The sequence below is a fragment of the Eleginops maclovinus genome, chromosome 1 (assembly GCF_036324505.1).
Source record: "Eleginops maclovinus isolate JMC-PN-2008 ecotype Puerto Natales chromosome 1, JC_Emac_rtc_rv5, whole genome shotgun sequence".
NCBI classification, from domain to species: domain Eukaryota; kingdom Metazoa; phylum Chordata; class Actinopteri; order Perciformes; family Eleginopidae; genus Eleginops; species Eleginops maclovinus.
Genome location: NC_086349.1, coordinates 14967981 through 14989576, shown reverse-complemented (window position 1 = coordinate 14989576; position 21596 = coordinate 14967981). Strand labels below are relative to the sequence as shown.

The window sequence follows — 21596 nt, the reverse complement described above, 5'->3', positions numbered from 1 at the left end:
TTTCTCAAATTTTCAGGAGGCTTTCTTTGGGAAGACACTGATAGACTTGAGTAAGAAAGCTGTGATGATACCTCCAGGGCAGCGGCCAGGCGCTTGCCTTGTCCGACCTTCATTACCAGCACCGCCGGGGCTCAGAGCTACTGCACCAGAGGGTAAGATCACTAACTTCTCCCAGAACACCTGAAAACTTAAGTTGTGGGTGTGGATAATATGAGAACCTTTTGTGACCTCTATGATTCTTTTACTAGCTGAAGATCGTGTGGTGAAAGAATATTTTCTTCTCAAGCAAGAGGGGGGTGATGGCCCCCAGGCTCAGGGAGAAGGTGCAGGTACGTTTCTGTTTGTTTGCTGCTAGTTTATTCTAAGTGTTGTAATTGCAGGTTGATTAAAATGTTGTTGTTTTTTTAGGAGTTTCTGCACCGTCCTCATCACTGAAAGACCAGGCGTCGACTGATCTTCATGACTCTGATGCAGAAAAGAGTGAAGGTATTCCCGCCAGAGGTTGCTTCGATCTACACAGTATGCAACATCAATCAGGGGAAAATACCTGATGTAGCATCCCACCTAACAAGCTGTTGTGCTTGTGTGACAGGTCTTCCGTTAGGGGTGGAGAGTCAGGACTCGGAGCAGTTCTTCAGGAAGGTTCTGGGAGTGTCAGACGGCTCCTCTTTGGGGGGCATGAAACCCATCTTGGAGGGCAGTAAGGGAGAACTCAATCGTAGCGCTCTGCCGCAGAGAGCTCTCCTCTCAGGTGTGTACAAGGACCTGACTGCAGCCAGTCTTATGAATAAAACTAAAGACGATGATTTACAAAATGAAGTGAATTTTGACCTGGGATTCATTTAAACGTGCAACATCTCTAACAGGGTCCCTGCCCTCCGCTGGAATGATGGATGCTTTTCCTGGCCTCTCACAGTCCCCATTCTTTGATATGCGGTAAGACCCACACTGCTTTTCCTAGGCATTTTATTTGTAGTTCTTGCTGTAGACCGCTGTGAAATGATACACCATTTATTTTAAAGTGTTGTTGACACATGAAACAATGTTTAACACAGGGAGCGAGGAGGATTGTTCAGTCCAGATGGAAGTGAGGAAAGCGTCTGGGCCAATTCCTCTACCCCAGCTACCCCTTCCTCCCCACCGACCCCCACTGAGGGAGAAGGTGATGGGCTGTCCTACAACCAGCGCAGCCTCCAACGGTGGGAGAAGGACGAGGAGCTGGGAGAACTCTCAACCATTTCCCCCGTGCTTTACGCCAATACCAACTTTCCCACTCTCAAACAGGACTACCCAGGTAAGAGAGGAAGAAATACCAATTTATACACGGCTTTTTAGAGGGCAAATCGGACCAATGTAACTTTTATATCTCCGTTATATATTGAACAGCTGTTAAATATTTCTCCTGTCACAGACTGGGGTAATCGCTGTAAACAAATCATGAAGGTCTGGAGGAAGGTTTCCGCTGCTGACAAGGTTCCATATCTGGTGAGTTTTTGTGCCATTTTCTCAGTAGTTTATTCAATACAAAAAAAAAACTTTTATCTCAAACACATACCTATAAATAATAAAACAAGAGAAAGTGATAATGCACAAGTGGTCTCTTGTTTTTTTCCGGGGCTGTATATATGAATTGGCAGACACAGAAATATAGAACACTTTTAACCAAATTTCTCATTTTCTGCTGGGTATTGCACCAATTGTTGATATGTGTCTGTATTTTAGTGGCTAACTTTGCTAACAACAAAACACAACATAGGGAGCATGTCTCTGCTCAGGATGACATTGCTCCATTATATCTACATGTATTATTGCTTATTCATTATTAAGATGTTTTCTGTTATGCTGAAGTAAAAATGTTATTTTTAATACCTTTACATTTTTGCAGCAAAAGGCCAAAGATAATCGAGCAGCTCAGAGGATCAACAAGGCGCAGAAGGTGATCAAAGCTGAACAATCCCTTTTCTTTGTCAAGGCAAATGCATGATATGTTAGCTTCTATTCAGTCGCGGTGCATATCATTCATGCTTCCTCTGTTCTCGTCTTTCCACAGCAGGCAGAGAGTCAGGTGTGCAGGCCGGTGAAGACGGAGGGAGTGCGTGTGAAGACGGAACGGCCCAGTTTGCACCTCCAGATCCCTCCACCTTCAGGCTCTACATCCATCTCTTCCCAGCCCAGCTCTGCAGAAAGTCCATTTCCCTTCCCTCCAGATTCAGGATCCTCCTCTGTCTTTTTCTCAGACGGGCCGCTTAGGACTCCGGGTTCAGCTGAAATCCGGACAGATCCCTTGGCCAAGCTTCCTCCTCAGTCACCTCATTCTCACTCTCACCCAACCACACCTTTTCCCCATTCTGGGGCCAGCCCTTTACAGGCCTCTTCCTCAGGTTATTCCGCTTCCGGCCCACAGGGTCCTCCTCAGGGACGGCCAGCCAGTCTTGGCCCCTTTGACATGCAACCAGGAACTCCTGGAACCCCCAGACGGGCTCAGCTGGTTGACCCCTACTTCAGATCCCAGCTGCAGCAGCAACAGGGTCATCTGCCACCATCACAGCAAGGCTCCCAGGAGTCCCTCGGACATCCAGAGAGTCCACATTCAAGAGGTTCAGGGCTTGGGGAGTCGCCAATATTCTCACCACCCCACAATACCCATTACGGAGACCCTTTCAGAAATCAGCAAGGGATGGGCCGGCCTGAATATGGTTCCTCCCCATCACCCTCTGCAGTGGCTTCCTCCCCTGTAGGACAGTACAGGGCTGATATGAGTGTGCCCTCTCCCCGCTCCTCTGCAGCGGGACGGCCTGACCTATCCACTGGCTCTCCTGCTGGGATGCTGGACTCCGGGGATGGTTTGTTCAAGGCACCTATGACCCCACGAATGCACCAAGGGGAGGCACATCCTGGAGCATCTCCAGGACACCCCTCTGATGGCTACAGGCAGTCTCCTTCCCACTCTTTCTCTGACCCCCACGCCCAGTCACCACTGACTCCCAGGCCGCAGTCAGCCGACAATTGTTCTCTCGGACCCCAGAGACATCCTGTTGGTCCACAGGAACTGTGCTCTCGAGTTCCCTCCAGCCCAAATTCCCAGGGCAGTTCTCAGTCTCCCCACACTCCCGGTGGCCTGTCCAATGATGCTTACTCTGTCCATTCTCCTGCTACGCCTCGTTTCCAATCCCCGGACCCTTGTTCCCAGCCACCTTCAAGGCCACAATCTAGAGACCCTTTTGCTACTCTCCACAAACCCCCTCGCCCCCCTTCTGTTGCCCCGGAGGGAACAGCAAGTTACAAAGGCTCACCCAACCCTCACCAGCCACCTCCACCACATCCCACCAACAGTTCCATAGGGGACCCTCTCTCTGGTAAACCGTCAGCACCTCTTGCTTTCAGCCGCAGCCCCAGCACGGGGGGCTTCCAAATGACCCAGCAGCAGAGTCAGATGTTACAGGGCCAGCTTCAGCAACAACAGCCACAAACTCAACAGACAGACGGCTTTAGCTCCAGGGGGCCAAACCTCCCTCCAGATGCACCTCAGCAGCCTGCTCTGCCGGGTACTCCCGAAATGCCTGACATTTCAGCAGTTCAGGACCCTGCCTTAGTAGGCCTCAGCCCCTCTGAGCTGGAGAAGCACCGACAGGTATGAACACATTAGCTATTAACCATCATGCTCTACACTGTTCAGGTGTTTTTCTAATCAATTGTTATGTTGTTTTCTTCAGCGCCTCAGATTACGGGAATTCTTAATCAGACAAAAGATGCAGAGAAACACCATCAGACAAGAGAAGGAGGCTGCTGCAGCGGCTGCTGCTGGCAGTGGATCCCCTGGCTGGTCCGGAGGAGAGATGGGAGCCTTTCAACAAGACCAGCCCCACAGAGCACCACCACCTTATCCACAGGTACGCACATAATACATGTAACATATTCATACAACAGGGAGATGTAGCAGTTAAGAAGTTGCCTTTTGATTGTCACAAATGTTAAGTTAAACACTTTATAGCTGAGGATGTACTTTTACCTCTCTGATGTTGATGATAGATGGTCAGGACCTTGCATCGATTGATGCAAGAGTGGATGTATGGCAGCAAATCTTAATGAGGTTTGGATAAAAGTGTTATATAAACAGACAAAAGGAATGTTACAGTTGCCTCTTTTTGCCATTATTACTTCCTTTAGGATCGTGTCGCTGCTGCTACTGCTCAGGCTTCTATGACAACAAAGATGCCTATGACTGGAGGCATGGAGGTCATTCGCCCTCCACCTACAGGAACCCCTGCCCTCATGGATTCTAATGCACTAAGGTAACCACGTCTACCATGTAGATTTACAACTGGCCGACTCACAACGTTCTCACTTTATGTTTACGTTCCACCATACTGCCCTTTCTAAAAAAGAGAATTATAGAAATCCGATGTACCCTGTTAACACACATTTTCTCTTCTGTGTGTTTTTATCATTTAGGCAACCAGGGCCCAACAGACCTCAGGGCATGTTTGTTCGTCCACCATTCCCTCCTCAGTGGCAAGGCCAGGCTCAAGGCCCTAGGAGGTTCCCCCCCAACATGCAGGGTATGGAAGGCATGGGCAACCCTCACGCCATGATACCAGGACATGCAGGAGAGACCATGCAGTCAATGGGTCAAGGACCCCCACCACAGTTCATTGAATTGAGACACAACTCACAAAGACTACCCCTACGACCTCAGTTTATGCCCCGTGGACCCCAGCCCAGACAACGCCACTTTGTCCCTCAGCAAGAGATGGCAGCATCTTTTGTTCAGCAACATCCCATGGGACCAGCTGGTGGCATTCAAACAGAGGGGGGCAACAACCCACATCTTAGGTTGCAGCAGGGTGGGCTTCCAGCTTTAATGCCTCAGTCAACAGGCCACATGACACAACAGCCCCACCTGCAGCACCAGGCAGCTACTTCCAATACAAGCATTCCGAGCACGGAGCAGCATCATCTCCAGCAGCCCAGCATGGGCACACAGTCCCAGCCTGCCACAGCAGTCAGTAGTGAGGAACTGCCAGAGCCTGACCTTGAGGGCCTCGGGGATGCTCCAGGGGATGGAGGTGTGGAAGATGAGGATGATTTGGCTCTGGACTTGGACCCTGACAAGGGAGACGATGACCTGGGCAACCTGGACAACCTGGAGACAAATGATCCACATTTAGACGACCTGCTGAACAGTGACGAGTTTGACCTGCTGGCTTACACTGACCCTGAACTGGACCAAGGAGACCCGAAAGATGTTTTTTCAGACCAGCTGCGGTTAGTGGAAGCAGAGAGTGAAGCACCTGCGTCTTCCTCTGGATCTGCACTTGTTAAAGGGGAAGGAAAAGCCAAGTTCGAGCCAGGGCAGAAGTGTCTCACAACAACTAGTGTTACTGCAAGAGGGCCTGCTGCCCAACTGCCACCCTCTGCAGACACATGTGATCTCTCCAAAGTCAAAGTAGAGGACAGAGGCCAGACTCAGACTCATCCAGGACAGACTGTGGTAAAGGATGAATTTGGAGAGGCTGTGTCCATGCTTCTTGGTGGGACCACACAATCTTCCAGGCCTGCACAACCAGAAAACCAGTCAGCCTCGCTCAGTTCTGTTCGGTTAGGGGGACTTCAGTACCCGCTCCAAGGACAAGCTGGTGGATTGCCTTTTCCTTCATCTGCTTCACATGCAGGTATGAATGATGATCCACTGGGGCTGCCAGATGTAGGTGGACAGCACTCCACTGCTGTAGATTTGGCAAAGGTAGAGAGCTCTTTAGATGGCGAGCTGCCCCTTCTAATACAGGATCTGCTGGAGCATGAGAAGAAAGAGCTACAGAAGCAGCAGCAGCAGCAGCAGCAGCTCAGCTCCCTCCACCAGGGAGGCATGGCGCCGCATTTTCCTGGCATCTCAAGTCAACAACAGCAGCACCCTCAGGCCCCGGGGCAGATAATGCTGCCCCACCACCATCGTCCACCACCACAAGGAATGATGGCTCAGCCAGGGATGATACCCCGTGCTCGCCACATGATGCAGCAGCAGCAGCAGCAGCAGCAGCAGCAGCAGCAGCAAAGACTTATGGGAGCTGGAATGGCACCTCACATGAACATGGCCCAGCAGCAAGCTATGGTGAGGATGGGGCAGCCAGGGATCCACACAGGTGTCAGTCATCAACCGCAGCCGCAGCCTGGGGTTAAACCGCCTCTGGCCAACAACTTCTTCCCAGACAAAGGTACGCTGAAGGCCTCGTATGACCAGATGTACAGAAGTGGACATAGCATTGTTATTTTTTTTCTGGCCTCAATAGTTCACATTTTATATACATACATGATTTTTGTTACATGACAAGAAGGTCACCAACATTTTTATCAACAACATGCCGGAAAAAACTGCAGGGTCTTCCCTCCCTTAATAAGACTTTGGCATTGCGCATTACATTAAACACTTTTGTTAATAGAACCTGTGGTTGCAGTTTATTTACTGAATTAATTATGTAGTTTTATTTTAATTATATGTCTTTGTATTTATTTATTGTTTCATTTAGGATTTTTCTTTTCTAATTTGTTTGAATTTACAAAATAATTAAAACCTAATAAAAATGTACTTGCCCATTATGCTATCATTTCATTGTTTGTGTCATAAATAGCCTTAAATCACAATAATATAGTTCATCTCAATCATTTCTGGGATAAAATATCTTCCATCCATGAAAGGGCGTCACTGTATCATCAAACCTTTTTTTGTATTTTATTTCAGATTTGGACAAATTTGCTACTGATGACATCATGGATCCAATTGCCAAGGCAAAGATGGTGGCACTGAAGGGTATCAAGAGAGTGTTGGCACAGGATCCAATGGGTGTTCCCCCTGGCATTAACAGGTATATTAACCGTTCTATGTTGATTTCTACTAAAAACTGAAAATCTAAAATGAAAAAAAAACCAAACACAGCTTCAATATTTAAAGATTGCTATTTTGAGTAGGATGCCCTGTGTTGTGCAAGTGACGATGCCATGTAAAACATGCTGTTTTATCTTACAGCTGTTCTCCAGTTTTATTTAAAAATGAGTGAATTATTGTAGCAGTATCAAAGTTTAACTATCCTATATTATTTAATATAACAAAACACTTGATGGTGATGACAACGTCTTGATCATTTAAACTTTTTTCTATCAATGGTTCTGAAACAACTTGCCATAACAGAGTTGTTTGATATGCGCAGTTAATCTTTAATTTTTTTGATTTTCACAGGCACAATGTTGCTCTCGCTTGCTAGAGGCTGTATCTTCTCTAATCAAATCACCTACAACTTGAGACGAATATGTAACTTAAAAAACATAGAAAATAACTTGTGATCTTTTAAGATTTTTTTTAATTAATTGATGGGAATTGTATTTGGTAATAAAAAGTATCCTCCAATCTTGTATAACCCTGTTGCCCATGACAGAGTCATCATAACGTTTCCTACTGCGTATGTACACAAGGTTTTAATCCATGTTGCGGTATTTTGGCCATTCCTCTGCGATCTTTCTTCTTAAGCGTGAAGTTTTGGCTGTCGCTGAGCAAACAGACTTGTCAAATCTCTCACAAGAGTTCTCCTATGGAGTTAGAAATCTGGAGAACTTGGTAGGTCACTCCGGCTTGAAATGCTTCTTACGAAGACCCTGTGTTGCTAAGCGGCACTGTAGAAAGCTGGCAGGAGTTTGCTGTGCAGACTGCGAGAAATTAAGTTGCGTTAGCTGATGGAGGAGTTCAAATTCAAAATACATACTTGCCAGTTGTATATTTTATACACTGCATTACAGTTTAGGAATTATAAAGTGCAACAGAAAGGACAAAGCATCTTGATTTGCGATTCCATTATTTTAAAAATATGTGTTCTTGGACGCAAGCCTGCAAGTCCCATCTCTCTCCTCAAGTACAGAGCAAGCAGTCAGAGTCTTTACAAGCCAGGTTTCTATCCCAGGTTCATTCTGACCCAGCGACCCTCCTCACATGGTTCCCAAATGCCTCCAGAAATCGACTGGGCCATCGGACACGTACTGGCCTAGCATCTGGTGGATCCCCAGGTGGAATCCTGCAGGATGCTCAAGTCACCTTTTGTTGGTGGATACCAACCTCTGATTCCTGCTCCCATGCCAGCAGTGCAGCCCTGGTCCCCCTGGTCCTCACAGGATTCTTCCCACAGCCTTGGATGCAAGTGCAGACCCCAGGCTTCTCAGAGAAGCTCGCTGTGCATGGCAAGCTCAGCGCACAGCACAGGTGAGATTTGCGGCAGGTCACGATGCCACATCTCTAATCAACAGCCTCCGCATTAGTTCTACACCGCCGCTGTAACCCTCTTTGCCAACAGCGCTACCTCAGCGGATGCTAGTCTCAACAGGTCACCACAGCTATGGTTGAGATTGGTGCATGTTCTACAAGGATGTTGGGCCAGTCTGCCTTTCAACTGCTCAAACCTCAGAGGCCAACATAACCTGCCAAGCTAGTGGCAGTTCAGCAGAGGATTAAAGGAATACCGTCTGTGCGCACCCAGCAACAAGCTCAGTTCTGTGGTCACAGAATTTTTTCTCCAGGTCATCTCTTAGCCACTAACCCAATTGAATCCACACAACTGTGATTCTGGCCACGCTGTGGCCTCTCCCCATCTGTCTCATAGTGAAGCTGTTTGAAAAAATAGGCCTCTTCAGCACTAAATGGCACAGCAAACAAGCACAATCATCGTCCTGCAAGACAATTCTTTCTTGCCCAACCCGCCCACCCCACAAAGTCTCCTCTGCCTTCAGAGGGCATCCTGCCCCGCACAGCGGTTACAGACAACCAAAACTTGGACCCCAAAGAGGCTGGTCCTCAGCCCTGATTCAAAACGCCACCACAGCATTTGGACCCTCAACACCCATCATTATTCCATGCTCTGATCATCGATGATTTGGGGGGACAGCACTACAGCAGCATCAAACCAGTGTACCTGACCCCACAACAGCTAAATCCCCAGGACTGCACCCGAAGCACAACACGGTTTGTTGAAACAACAAACTGTGCTATCCACTCGCAACAACAGCGCTTACGTCCAGGAATCCTCTGTTTGACAAGCCCATCTGTCCATAAAGAAGTGAACCATTGATTCTTGCTCAGCAACAGCAGCAGTCAAATGCATGCAGCATGCCATCCCAACCTCCAGCTACAGATCATGGGCCAGTAAACATCTGCCTTGAGCACATGTTGGATGTCTAACCGCAATCAACAAAACAACAAGCCCTGCATGGCACCAGCAGCAAAAGCACAGGCATTTGGCTGAGAGAGCCAGAGTAAGTGGTTAAAGCAGCAGAGCCATGTCCAACCTGGACAGGTCCGCACCCTAATTCCATGCATAATGCTCTAGAACCCAGCTTTCGGAATCAGTCTCCAAACCCGCAATTACAGCAAACCGCCTGATCGTCCATACAGCTTCAACAACAGTGTTCGCGAGCAAGGGACAAGGTCAGGTGAGCCTACATCCCACATCTATTGCACAGGTCATGCAGCAGAGCATATGAGCATGGGAAACCAACAGCCTCAGGTTCTTACCCAGGTCATTCTGCCCAGGCGACCCCTCCTCACATGTTTCCCAAGATGCCTGGCCAGATGATGATGGGCCAATCGGGAGCACCAGTAATGGGCCAGCATCCTGGTGTGATGCCCCAAGGTGGAATGCCTGTCAGGATGCCTCAAGGGCAACCTTTTGTTGGTGGAACCCAACCCCAGATTCCTGCAACCATGGGAGCCAGCAGTGCCAGGGCCCCTGGTCCCCCTGGTCCTCCACCAGGATTCTTCCCACAGGGGCCTGGAATGCAAGGTGCAGACCCCAGGCTTCTCCAAGAAAGACAGCTTCAGCATAGGATGCAAATGGCAAAGCTCCAGCAGCAACAGCAGCAACAGGTGATGATGGGGCAGCAACCGATGCCACACCCAAATCAACAGCCTGGCTTAGTTGCTCAGCCACCGCCCGGCATGATGGGGAACCCTCTTATGGCCCAACAGCAAGCTAACCCTCAGCAGGGAATGCTAGTCAACCAGGTCAACCAGCAGAGTATGGTGCATGTTCCACAAGGAATGGTTGGAGGCCAGTCTGCGGCTCAACTGCCTCAGAACCTCGCAGGAGGCCAGCCCATGAACCATGCCCAAGCTATGATGGCAGTTCAGCCAGGGATTATGGGAAACCCGTCTGTTGCGCCATCCCAGCAACAGAGGCCTCAGCTCATGGTGGGTCAGCAGGGAATGGTTGGTTCTCCAGGTCATCCTGGCCTTAGGGGTCCCCACACCCAATTGACTCCACAACAACAGAGCATACTGGCCCAACGCATGGTGGCCTCTCAGCAACAACAACAGCAGCAGCAGCAACATGTTGCAAAGAATATGGCCCATCTTCAGCAGCAACAGATGGCACAGCAACGACAAGCACAGATGATCAGTCAGTCCAGCCAAGAGCAGGGAGTTCTCTCCCAACCCCCCACCCCACAGATGGGCTCCTCGCCTTCAGCAGGGAGCATCACGCCCCAGCCACAGGCGGTTACAGACAACCAAAACTCAGGACCCAAAGAGGCTGGGATCCTCAGCCCTGATTCAAGAACGCCACCACAGCATAGTGGACCCTCAACACCCAATCAGATGTCCCAGCTGGGCTCTGATCATCAGAATGACTTGGGGCGACAGCAGCTACAGCAGCATCAGAACCAGATGTATCTGACCCAGCAGCAACAGTTAAATCCCCAGGCTGCACCTGAGCAACAAACGGGTTTAGTTGAAAACCAACAAACTGCTGTGCTTCAGCAACATCAGCAACAACACGCGCTCACTGTCCAAAGGGAAGGGTCCCTCGGTGTTGACAAGCCCATGATGATGACCATAAAGGAGGAAGTGAAGCCAATTGAATTCTTGGCTCAGCAACAGCAAGCAGGTCAGAATGCCATGCAGCATTCACAAGACCCCAACCTCCAGCAGCAGATCATAGGCCAGAACCATCCTGGCCAGCCACAGCCTGTTGTGATGGGTCATAATCCGCAACAACAACAACAACAACAACAACAAGCCCTCATGGCCCAGCAGCAAAAGCAACAGGCCATGATGGGCATGATGAGAGCCCAGCAGCAAGGGATGATAGCGCAGAGGCCTGTGGGTCCACCTGGACAGATCCGCACCCCCATCAACATCCAGGCCATAATTGCTCAGAACCCCCAGCTTCGGAATCTTCCTCCAAACCAGCAGATTCAGCACATCCAGGCCATGATCGCCCAGAGGCAGCTCCAACAGGGACAGGTGTTGCGGATGTCAATGGGACAAGGTCAGGTGAGGCCTAACATGCCACAGGGACAGATGCCACAGGTCATGCAGCAGATGCCATATGGAGCCATGGGGAAACCAGGAGCAGTGGGCCCTCAGCAACAACCAGGCATGTTGGGCCCTCAGCAACAACCGGGGATGTTGGGCCCTCAGCAACAACCGGGCATGTTGGGCCCTCAGCAACAACCGGGCATGTTGGGCCAACAACCTGGTGTGGCTCCTCAAATGCAGCAAGGGATGATGGCCCCTGGGCAACAACAGCCACAGGTGGGGGAGATGATCCAGCAACATATTATGAGAGGCCAGGGGCCAGTGCCGCCTTCCCCCATGGATCAGGGCCGTATGGTAAGACCAACATCTCCTTGTCAGCCAATAGCCAACTCTCCTGGGCACCCATTTAATCCAGCTATGGGGATGCGCCTACCCACTCCCAACCAGAACCAACAAGCACTGATGGCAGCAGGCCGCATGCAGGGTTCTCCATCCCATGCATATTCACCAAGAGGGCCCTTCGGCATGAGCCCAGCCCACCCGGCCTCACCTCATTCATCGCACGTCTCTTCACCTTCTATAGCGGACAGTAGGGCTGGAAGGGGGAGTCCGTATAGCCATGTCAAGGCATCTCCACTCAGGTCACCTGGAGCCAAGAGTCCTCTCGATTGTCCAGGAATGAAAATGGAAGCTCAGACATCAGGACATGAAACGTCTCACCCGGCCTCAGTTATTCCCAACGGTCCACAGAAAGTCATGAATGTTCAGCAACATATGCAGCAGGTCCCGGAGAGCCATGGCCCTCACACACAACATGGCTCTAGAGCAGGGGAGATATGCAAGATGACCCTACAGAACATTAAACAGGAACCAAGGGAGTTTCAGTGTGACGGTGCACCAGAGGCTCATTCTGGGGCTATAAAGAGAGAGGCAACGGGGGAGGCAGTTACTTCTGGCTTTATCAATGCTGGAGATCCTGGGAGTCAAGGCCCTCGTGCTGAAACTGGACAGCAACTACTACAGAAACTCCTGAGAACCAAGAACCTTCAGCTTGGTGCCCAGAGGCCCTCTGAAGGAATCCACAATGAAATAAATGGCCACATTAACAGTAAACTAGCAATGTTGGAGCAAAAACTTCAAGGAACTCCACGAAATATGGAGGTATGTTTTTCTTTAATGCTTTCTTTTTTTGTTTTTTTTGTGGGGGAAGAGTCTCTCATTTCTTTTTTATGTCCCTTTCAGGATTTACAGTCTATAACCAAAAGGTCTCCTGTACAAAAGCCAAAGCGCACTAACAAGGCAGCTGGAGACCGGGGGCCTAATGCACGGAAGAAGAATAAGAAGGAAGATGTTGGAAAAAGTGCTGAAGCCCTGTTAAAGCAACTCAAACAGGTAAAGGGATAGCAAAAATAAGTTCCTGACAGATTCTTGCCATCAATGTTTATATAAGAGGATTATCAACTGATTTACCTTTCAGGGTCTCTCGCTACTGCCCCTGATGGAGCCTTCAATCACTGCCAGCCTGGATCTGTTTGCCCCTTTTGGAAGCAGCCCAGCCAATGGCAAAGCCCAGCTCAAAGGATCCTTTGGAAATGCAATGCTGGACAATATCCCCGACTATTATTCTCAGTTACTCACAAAGGTAAAACAAAGATGCAACAGGTAACGGTTACGTTTGTTTTCTGATGCGCTGGTAGGACTGCATATACAGCTCAAGAGACCACTTGTCAGTTTCTCTGGTTTGACTATTTACAGGTATGTGTTTGGGTAAAATGAAAATGTTATTTTATTATATAAACTACTGACAACATTTCTCTGTGTTGGAATACAACATACACTGGAATGGAAAGGTTGCCATATATGTAGAGAATAAGATTTAAGAGAACATTTTGTTTGGTCTCTTAATTTTTTCCAGGGCTGCATAACTATACTATATTTTTGTTATTGACATCACATCAGATTATTTTTTTTAATGTATTTTGCGTACCTCTAAAGCAATTTAAAGGTTGAAGACTTTAAAAACAAAGGTGTTTTACAATGATACTGTTTTGTGCCTTTACAGAGTAACCTTAGCAACCCACCAACACCTCCATCCTCTTTGCCACCTACTCCTCCGCCTTCAGTACAGCACAAGCTGCTGAATGGAGTGACTCCTGGGGAGGAGCTGTCTGAGGGTCAGAAAGACACAGACACAGCAGAGGAGCCAATGGGTAAACAACAAAGGATTCATATTGTTCATGAATATTACGTGTGAGTTTGATCTGCAGAAATTGGGTCCTAAATACTTTATATTTTCCCTGCAGATGCTGTGAAAGAGGAGGTAAAGAGTGTAGACATCCTAGCGGCTCTCCCCACCCCACCACACAACCAGAATGAGGACATCAGGTACAACAGGAGAATTCTGACGTCAGCTTGAATGCACAGATTTCTTGTTGCTGATTGGCTGTTAATGTACGAAATGTCTCTTACAGGATGGAGAGTGATGATGAGGACGCTCCAGAAAGCATCATCCCGGCATCTTCCCCTGAGAGTAACGTAGGAGATGAAACGCCACGGTTCCCTCACCTACGGGAGCCCAAAGAGGAGGAGACGGAGAGAGCAATATCCCCAATCATCCCCCTCATACCTCGCACTGCCATCCCAGGTATTACACAACAGTCTGGATGTATATATGTATTTAATATCAAAGCTTTATATTACTGAAATGCTAATTTATATGCAAACTGCATAAAAATGAAATAATGAAAACATTTTCATTTGTAGCATTCCCTGAAAACAAACCATTTGAAGCATCTGATAGCAAAGTAGTCTCCACCACCAACAACTGGGACAAGGCAAAAAACAACGAGGTGGCAGTGACCTTCACACTGTCCTCTGGTGCAGCCAAGGTACAAAGCCACGATATCTTTAAACCCTGTGTAACCTTTCTCTATTTTCATGCAGTTAACACAAATTTGAACCTACCTTTTTTTCCAGAAACTGAACCACGTCATGCTGGCCATGGCCCAGCTGCTTAATATACGGATGCCAGGTTCTTATGAGGTGACTTTCCCGACCCAAAACCCTGACCTGTCTGGAGTGGATGGGCCTGGAAAAGGACCCGAGCAGTCAGGTATGAATTTAGAGATGACTGTTCATCCGGATTTTTCTGTTGGGATCGGACAATCATGACAACATGTTGAGTGTGGCTCATACAAGTGGAAATCTCCGGATTTGAAAAGTGAAGCCAATGCAGGAAGAGCCCTAAACTTGCATTCTATGTAATGGCCAGCAAGGGGCGACCTCACGCAACTCAATGTTTATCTCTTGAGTTTTTGCTTGAGCATGAGAGTTGTGGAAAGTGGCTGTGACCTCACTGCTAGAAAAAGCTGTAAGTGTATTAAATCATGAACAAATATTAATAATAAGATGGTCATGTTTTTCAGGGGCTTTGTGTCCAAAGGACGGTGCTTCACTCAGTCAGGATGAGTGGCTCAGGCAATTTGACGTTTCTCTACCAGGCTGTACGTTGAAGAAACAAGTGGACATACTGGCTCTTATAAAACAGGTCGGTCATCACAGTCTGAGTGAATTTAATCTAATGCAATAGAATGCATAATGTGATAGATTCCTTGAAACATGTTAACTTCATGTGCATTTTTCTCTCAGGAATTCCAAGACGGAGAAGACAAACCGGCTCTGCACTGTTACACAACCAAGGTCTCTGACCTAGATGTTCGCCACCTTCCTGCTATTCCAGTGGAAGAATCTCCTCCTCCATCGCCTTCCCCTCCACATCCTCCTCCATCGGTCTCAGCTCCACCTTGTGAAGCCTTCAACAAATCAGCTTCTCCATCGCCTCCTTCCTCCAGTCCCACTCTTGTCCAGATCAAGATCAAGACTGAACCTGAACTGGCTGATGCTCCTCCTATTGATGCTGCTCAACCAACTGATGTCACAGAGGCTGGTGTTGCTGCTCCGGAGTCTAAAGAGGTTTCTCTAGAGTCTCAGAAGGCTGCACCACAGTCTGAAGATTCTGCTCCAGGATCTGAGGTTGTTGCCTCAGGATCTGAAGTTGCTGCCTCAGGATCTGAAGTTGCTGCCCCAGGATCTGAAGTTGCTGCCTCAGGATCTGAGGTTGCCGCTCTAGGATCTGAGGTTGCCGCTCCAGAGTCATTCTCTGATCCAGCAATGGCCTCTGAAGGTCCAGTTCTTACTGATCCTACTGCTCCTTCTGAAGATCATCTGAGCCGTGCTATCAAGGAGGAGAACTTGGCCACTGAACTTGATCAACCAACTAAAGATTCTACAAACATCATGGAGTCTTCCCCAAAGGCTATCAAGCAGCGCAGGCCGCCCTCCCCTGATGAGGTGATACATCCCAAACAGAAGAAATGGAAGGGGATTCGCTGGAAGCGCCTTCAGATTGTCATCACGATACGTAAGGGTGGGTCTAAGAAAGAGAGCAGCCGCGAGGTGTCGGAGCTAATGGAACGCCTTCGCATTACTCTCCGACCAGACAGGCTTCCTCGAGATAAACGTAAATGCTGCTTCTGCCATGAGGAGGGTGATGGAGCCACAGACGGGCCCGGCCGGTTGCTTAACATTGATGTTGACTTGTGGGTGCACCTCAACTGTGCCCTGTGGTCCACAGAGGTGTATGAGACGCAGGGCGGTGCCCTTATCAATGTGGAGGTAGCGCTGCGTCGCGGACTACGGACTCTTTGCGCATGCTGCCAGAAAACAGGGGCCACGAACGGCTGCAACAGAATGCGCTGCCCGAATGTGTACCACTTCGCCTGCGCCATTAGGGCCCGCTGCATGTTTTTCAAGGACAAGACCATGTTGTGCACCCAGCACAAACTGAAGTGCCCCAGTGAAGATGAACTCGCCAATTTTGCTGTTTTACGACGTGTCTACATTGAGCGTGATGAGGTGAAGCAGATTGCCAGCATCCTACAGCGAGGGGACCGTATCCACCTGTTCCGTGTTGGTGGGCTCATCTTTCATGCTGTTGGCCAGTTGCTACCATCCCAGATGGCCAACTTCCACTCATCCACGGCCATCTTTCCTGTTGGCTATGAGGCCACACGCATCTACTGGAGCACACGTGTGCCCAACAAGCGCTGCCGCTACCGCTGCCGCATCAACGAGGATGATGGCCGCCCTCTGTTCGAGGTGCGTGTTCTGGAGCAAGGCATGGAGGATCTGCAGTACCGTGACACTACTCCAGAAGGTAAAGACGCATGCAGGGCTTTCCCTTGCTTTGAAGTTGCACTGTGACTGTGTTGTACCTGTCCTCTAGATATGAAAGTGTTTCATTCACCACTCTTGTCTTCAGGGATCTGGGAGCGGGTGGTTCAGCAGGTGGCTCAACTCCGAGATGACTCATCCATGTTGAAGCTGTTCACTGAACATGTCAAGGGAGAGGAGATGTATGGCCTCACAATTCATGCTGTCATGCGTATCACTGAGTCGGTAAGAAAATGTGTCAGGAAATACTACCAGTATCACATTTAATCTGTTTTTCTCCCAGTTGTAATCCAAGCACTTAGAAAACCAATGTCCACACAGACTAGGGGTGCTCATCTCCTTGTATAGTAAACTTGTGAACAGATGATACTTTTAAATGAACATCTGGTGCTATTAAAAAACAAACACCTTTTTAACGTTTGGCTGCCCAATCACTACAGTATTGGATCCATATATCAAAGTGTGTTGTTAACATGATTGGTGTTGTGTTTCAGTTGCCTGGGGTGGAAAATTGCCAGAACTACCAGTTTCGATACGGCCGTCACCCTCTGATGGAGCTCCCTCTCATGATCAATCCCACTGGCTCTGCTCGCTCTGAGCCCAAAGTTCCCACACAGATCAAGAGGTAAAGCAGCATTATTTGAACAATTAGGCAAAAGAGTTTTACAGACAACGTTGCTGTACGCAAGTTCTGGTAGTCATGTTAACTAACAAGTAAAACGTGTCTGATAAACAGTGAAAACTGAATTCCCTCCTTTGTGGGATTAATAAAGGTTCATCTTCTAATTCTAACATTTTTTTAAAATTGGTGTATAGATTTAAATGTGTTTATTAAAATAAATGCATTATCAATTGGTAAAGCACACCAATGAAGCATTACTATTATTATTATTATTATTATTGTTATTATTATTATTATTGTTATTATTATTTTATTTATTTTTTTCCAGTTCTAAAACATTTGTACTCCAACTGGTAATTGGCTCAAATCAAATAGTTGGCGTGACTTTCGGTGTTACATAATAAGAATTGCAGCTCTGAAGCCATGGCACAGCATTTCAAACTTATAATTTGTTGTACAATTGCTGTAGACATTTTATTTACAAAAACACACATCTTTCTAAATGCATCGTAGAAATGACTGAATACTCACATTTTCTGCTCTGTTTGTCTCAAGGCCTCACACTCTAAATAGCACCAGTGTGTCGAAGGCCTACCAGAGCACCTTCACTGGAGAGCTCAACACGCCGTACAGCAAGCAGTTTGTCCACTCCAAGTCTTCCCAGTACCGACGCCTGAAGACTGAGTGGAAGAACAACGTGTATCTGGCACGGTCGCGCATTCAGGGCCTGGGGCTGTACGCTTCCAAAGATCTGGAGAAGCACACGATGGTCATCGAGTACATCGGAACAGTCATACGCAACGAAGTGGCCAATCGGCGTGAGAAGATCTATGAGGAGCAGGTACGCCAATATAGCGATGGCACTTCAATGCAGAGCACACAACTAATTCAAAGAATGCACAAAAAGGGGGGAAAAAGACAGTTTTGAGGTGGTGGCATATTTAATTGGATAGGATCAAGATTTATCTCTTCAGTAGCTTCAAGAAAATTGTGGAAAAAAAGTGTTTAAACGTTTTCTGTTTTTTTCCGACAGAACCGTGGGATCTACATGTTCCGCATCAACAATGAGCAGGTGATCGATGCCACTCTGACAGGAGGTCCAGCTCGGTAAGTGTTGACTTGTGATTGGCTGCCTCATTTTAAACCATAGGGTCAAGAATGTTTTTTTTTATTAAAACGCCTTTTATCTCTTCTCCAGGTACGTTAACCATTCCTGCGCCCCGAACTGTGTTGCAGAGGTGGTCACGTTTGACAGAGAAGACAAGATCATCATCATTTCCAGCCGCAGGATCCCCAAGGGGGAAGAGGTACGGTGCATTAGAAACCAACCCGTACAGTCTTTTACAAATCCACCTTTTGTATGTTTTTTGCATTTATGAACTGCCTCCATTTCTTATTTCCAGCTGACCTATGACTACCAGTTTGACTTCGAGGACGATCAGCACAAGATCCCTTGCCATTGTGGAGCCTGGAATTGCCGAAAGTGGATGAACTAACCAGAAGAAAGAAATGGCGAATTCCCCTCTCACTGGTGCCAGAACACTCCTGCGCCAAAGCCTTTGAATCCTACATAGCCAGAGCATAAGCTGTTTTGAAAGATGTGGAGGAAGGCCGGCCTCCATCACTGAAAGACTAAAGCGTTGACACCTGTAGCCAAAGGTTTGAAGAGCATTAATCAATAAAAGCAACCGACCTCCTCCATCAACAGCAGCGTGATGGTGGGACTTACTCTCATGTTTGGACTAGTGAATCACCTTTTTCCTCAGCCAAAACCCTTTCCCCCCCTCGACTGTTCTTAATACTCTTACAGTGGCTGGAATACAATCCTCAACATCTACCAAATGATTCTGACCCTCTGGTATCAATACTCGTAGTGGAGAGCTCAGCTGGAGCTTCGACAAAAAGCCATTTTAAAATACTAAGAATGAACTAATGATGCATTTTTATGTTTTAAGTCGGACCTATTTCCTGTCCCACCTGACCACACCTCCCCCTCATCTCCCAGAAAAGGCACTTTCCCATCAAGTCATCAATGAAGACAACAAGGATATTGGCTAGCTAGACAATCTTGATGTGGCTCTGTGTAAGAACTACATATGATCGATGGAAAAAAAAGAGATGAAAGTTAATATAAAATTTGAGATGCTAATGATCTGTGGCTCCCGTGGCACCAGATGTTCTGACTGTGTGGAGTCCCATGGTGGGTTAGTTGGACCCAGTCTACCTCATTGATTTATCGGGAAGCGACTGCTTTGTATAAAAACTGTTAACTGCTACTGTGGAACGGGGGGGAAAGGGGGAATGTTTTTATGGGCTAAGCCTTCTCGGACAAGCAGGGAATCTTAAGCAGCAGGTTTGCTCTATCTACTCTATGCTGATGATGATTTACAATAATGAGCCAACATAATTATTATTCATGAATTGTTTATACAGAGGAAATATATGACAGTTTTGATAAGATATTGCATTAAAAATCACAATCAGAAGCTTAGCGGGTGTCCTGTATGCCACCAGATCCTCCTGGATGTAGCTTTTTCTTCTTTTTTTGTTCTTTCTATTTATGCGTCTCAAAAAACCACGTTATGAGCTGTGTGAAAGCACAATGATATCCACCTTTTTAAGTTGCTGAAAGACAGTAATGGTGTGAGTGAATGGCTCTAGGATCACAGGATTAGCAGTCTTTGAAGAAGACTACGATGACCGAATTTAATACACATTTGCTTGTTGCTTCATACATTTGAATTTCCACTTGTTGAAAACCAGCTGGTGGATGCATGACTACTGTCCCATTAAATGCTTTTTATTCTCCCCGATCTTTTCACAACTCGACCTTGAACTTTGAATCATGCCTCTTCCTCTCTGTATGATTTAGTGGACTGTTGTTAAACTTTACTGTAGTAAGTCTTCCTCTGCCTGAGTACAGCCTGCAGTGTTTCTACTTCCCCTGTAGTGTGCTTTTCTAGTGCTGGTACTGTTCTCTCGAGGCTGAACTGACAGCAGGGAAAGACTTATTGGAAAAAAGGGCATTTGTTTTCATTTCTATGTAAGATGAATGAAAAAAGTCTTTAAAGGGAGCTTTACTAAAACTTCCCAAACCTTCCCATACTACTTTGTTTCCTCCTCCCCCTAACCTAAGACCTCACATGATTTAAAAATGCAAAGTTGTACAAACTGTATATATAGTATATGCATTAGGGGACAGCAACTCTTTATCAAACCCCTTTGTAATCAATAAAGTCAAAAAGTGTAGAGAAATAAAATTGAAAAAAAATCAACCACTGGATATCATTTTAACAAAGATAAAGCTGTATATAAATATAAATATATGTAAAATGGCAAACTAATATCTTTATGTATATGAACCAGAGTGTTTTGCATTTACCTGTTTTTCTATTAGTGTTTTTTGCTATAAGCTCTCAGAGACAAGTTTGTTAAAATAGGTTTGAGAATAATGTCTTCTCCAATCAATTGTGACGAGAAGCTGGTGTGATTACAAAACTGTTTGGATTCATGTGGAGGGTCGGTAATTAGACATGAAAATCACTTCTTGCGTAAAGCAGTACAATGGTGCATAGCATTTGTATTTATGTAATATTGTTTGTGTTTATTTTCTTTTTATTTATGCTACTGCTTGTTGATTACCAAAACTTGTCCCTTAATCGGTCACAATTGGATTAATATACTCTTGAATGGAAAATCTTGAATCCCTAGAATATTGTTAGTGTTTCGCTTTTTTATATCTTCCCTATAGAAGTGAATGTGTTGGTAAACCTTGTGAAATGGTTACTTGGCCTCATGTATGTTATGATGTAATACTCAAAGTTAATCCCATACTTATCCTGGTAATGAATTGCACTCTCATAGTATAACAGAGATTTTCTCTAAAGTGGTAGATATTGATCAAGTATCCGAAGCAGTGATATATATATTTTTTGGTATGTTTCTATTTCAAGGGAAGACCATGAGACATTATGCCGCTCACTGGATTTTAGCCTGAATAATTTTTAACTTCTCTAAATCTTAATTTAAGTTCTCTGCATATCCTATAATTTAATAAAGTTTGCTCAAATTGAAGGTTTTTTTTAACCTCACCTACTTTTTAAAAAGACGTTGCATCTGTACAGCAGAGATACTTTTAGGGAATATGAATAAATCTAATGATCATTTTTATTGTATGTGGCATGTTTTGTATGGATATTATTTTGAATTGTACATATTTTTTTCAGGACGCCAGAGGTTGCATCTCTTTATATACAGCTTTCCCATTCCCCTTACCCTTCATCTTATTTCTTTGTCCGCTTTTGTTTCTTGTAAAGGAAAATAAAATGCATTTTAAATATGTGCCATTTTTATTTTATATAGAATTATGATTAATGAGCATGATGGTTTATTCCTGAAATTATCAAAAAACTAGGTCCCCTTGATTGTAGTAGACCTTTAGTCATATGAAAG

The 21596-nt window shown here is 46.5% G+C and overlaps 1 protein-coding gene across 1 annotated transcript in view; it reads left to right on the top strand.

Moving 5' to 3' along the window:
- Positions 1–21485, top strand: part of kmt2d (lysine (K)-specific methyltransferase 2D) — a 31941-nt gene extending 10456 nt beyond the window's left edge. Inside the window, exons 24-53 of the mRNA XM_063893024.1 lie at positions 17–152; positions 249–329; positions 409–486; positions 593–751; positions 867–936; positions 1056–1294; positions 1412–1485; positions 1886–1936; positions 2051–3631; positions 3714–3890; positions 4168–4292; positions 4453–6212; positions 6737–6860; positions 8123–8242; positions 9496–12451; positions 12533–12682; positions 12768–12932; positions 13353–13500; positions 13594–13675; positions 13762–13934; positions 14054–14178; positions 14267–14402; positions 14716–14837; positions 14939–16505; positions 16611–16747; positions 17017–17147; positions 17700–17985; positions 18178–18251; positions 18343–18451; positions 18548–21485. Coding sequence (XP_063749094.1) covers positions 17–152; positions 249–329; positions 409–486; positions 593–751; positions 867–936; positions 1056–1294; positions 1412–1485; positions 1886–1936; positions 2051–3631; positions 3714–3890; positions 4168–4292; positions 4453–6212; positions 6737–6860; positions 8123–8242; positions 9496–12451; positions 12533–12682; positions 12768–12932; positions 13353–13500; positions 13594–13675; positions 13762–13934; positions 14054–14178; positions 14267–14402; positions 14716–14837; positions 14939–16505; positions 16611–16747; positions 17017–17147; positions 17700–17985; positions 18178–18251; positions 18343–18451; positions 18548–18640 — 11229 coding nt within the window. The 3' untranslated portion in view covers positions 18641–21485. The remainder of the gene's footprint in view (positions 1–16; positions 153–248; positions 330–408; positions 487–592; positions 752–866; positions 937–1055; positions 1295–1411; positions 1486–1885; positions 1937–2050; positions 3632–3713; positions 3891–4167; positions 4293–4452; positions 6213–6736; positions 6861–8122; positions 8243–9495; positions 12452–12532; positions 12683–12767; positions 12933–13352; positions 13501–13593; positions 13676–13761; positions 13935–14053; positions 14179–14266; positions 14403–14715; positions 14838–14938; positions 16506–16610; positions 16748–17016; positions 17148–17699; positions 17986–18177; positions 18252–18342; positions 18452–18547) is intronic.
- The last annotated feature ends 111 nt before the right edge of the window (positions 21486–21596 follow it).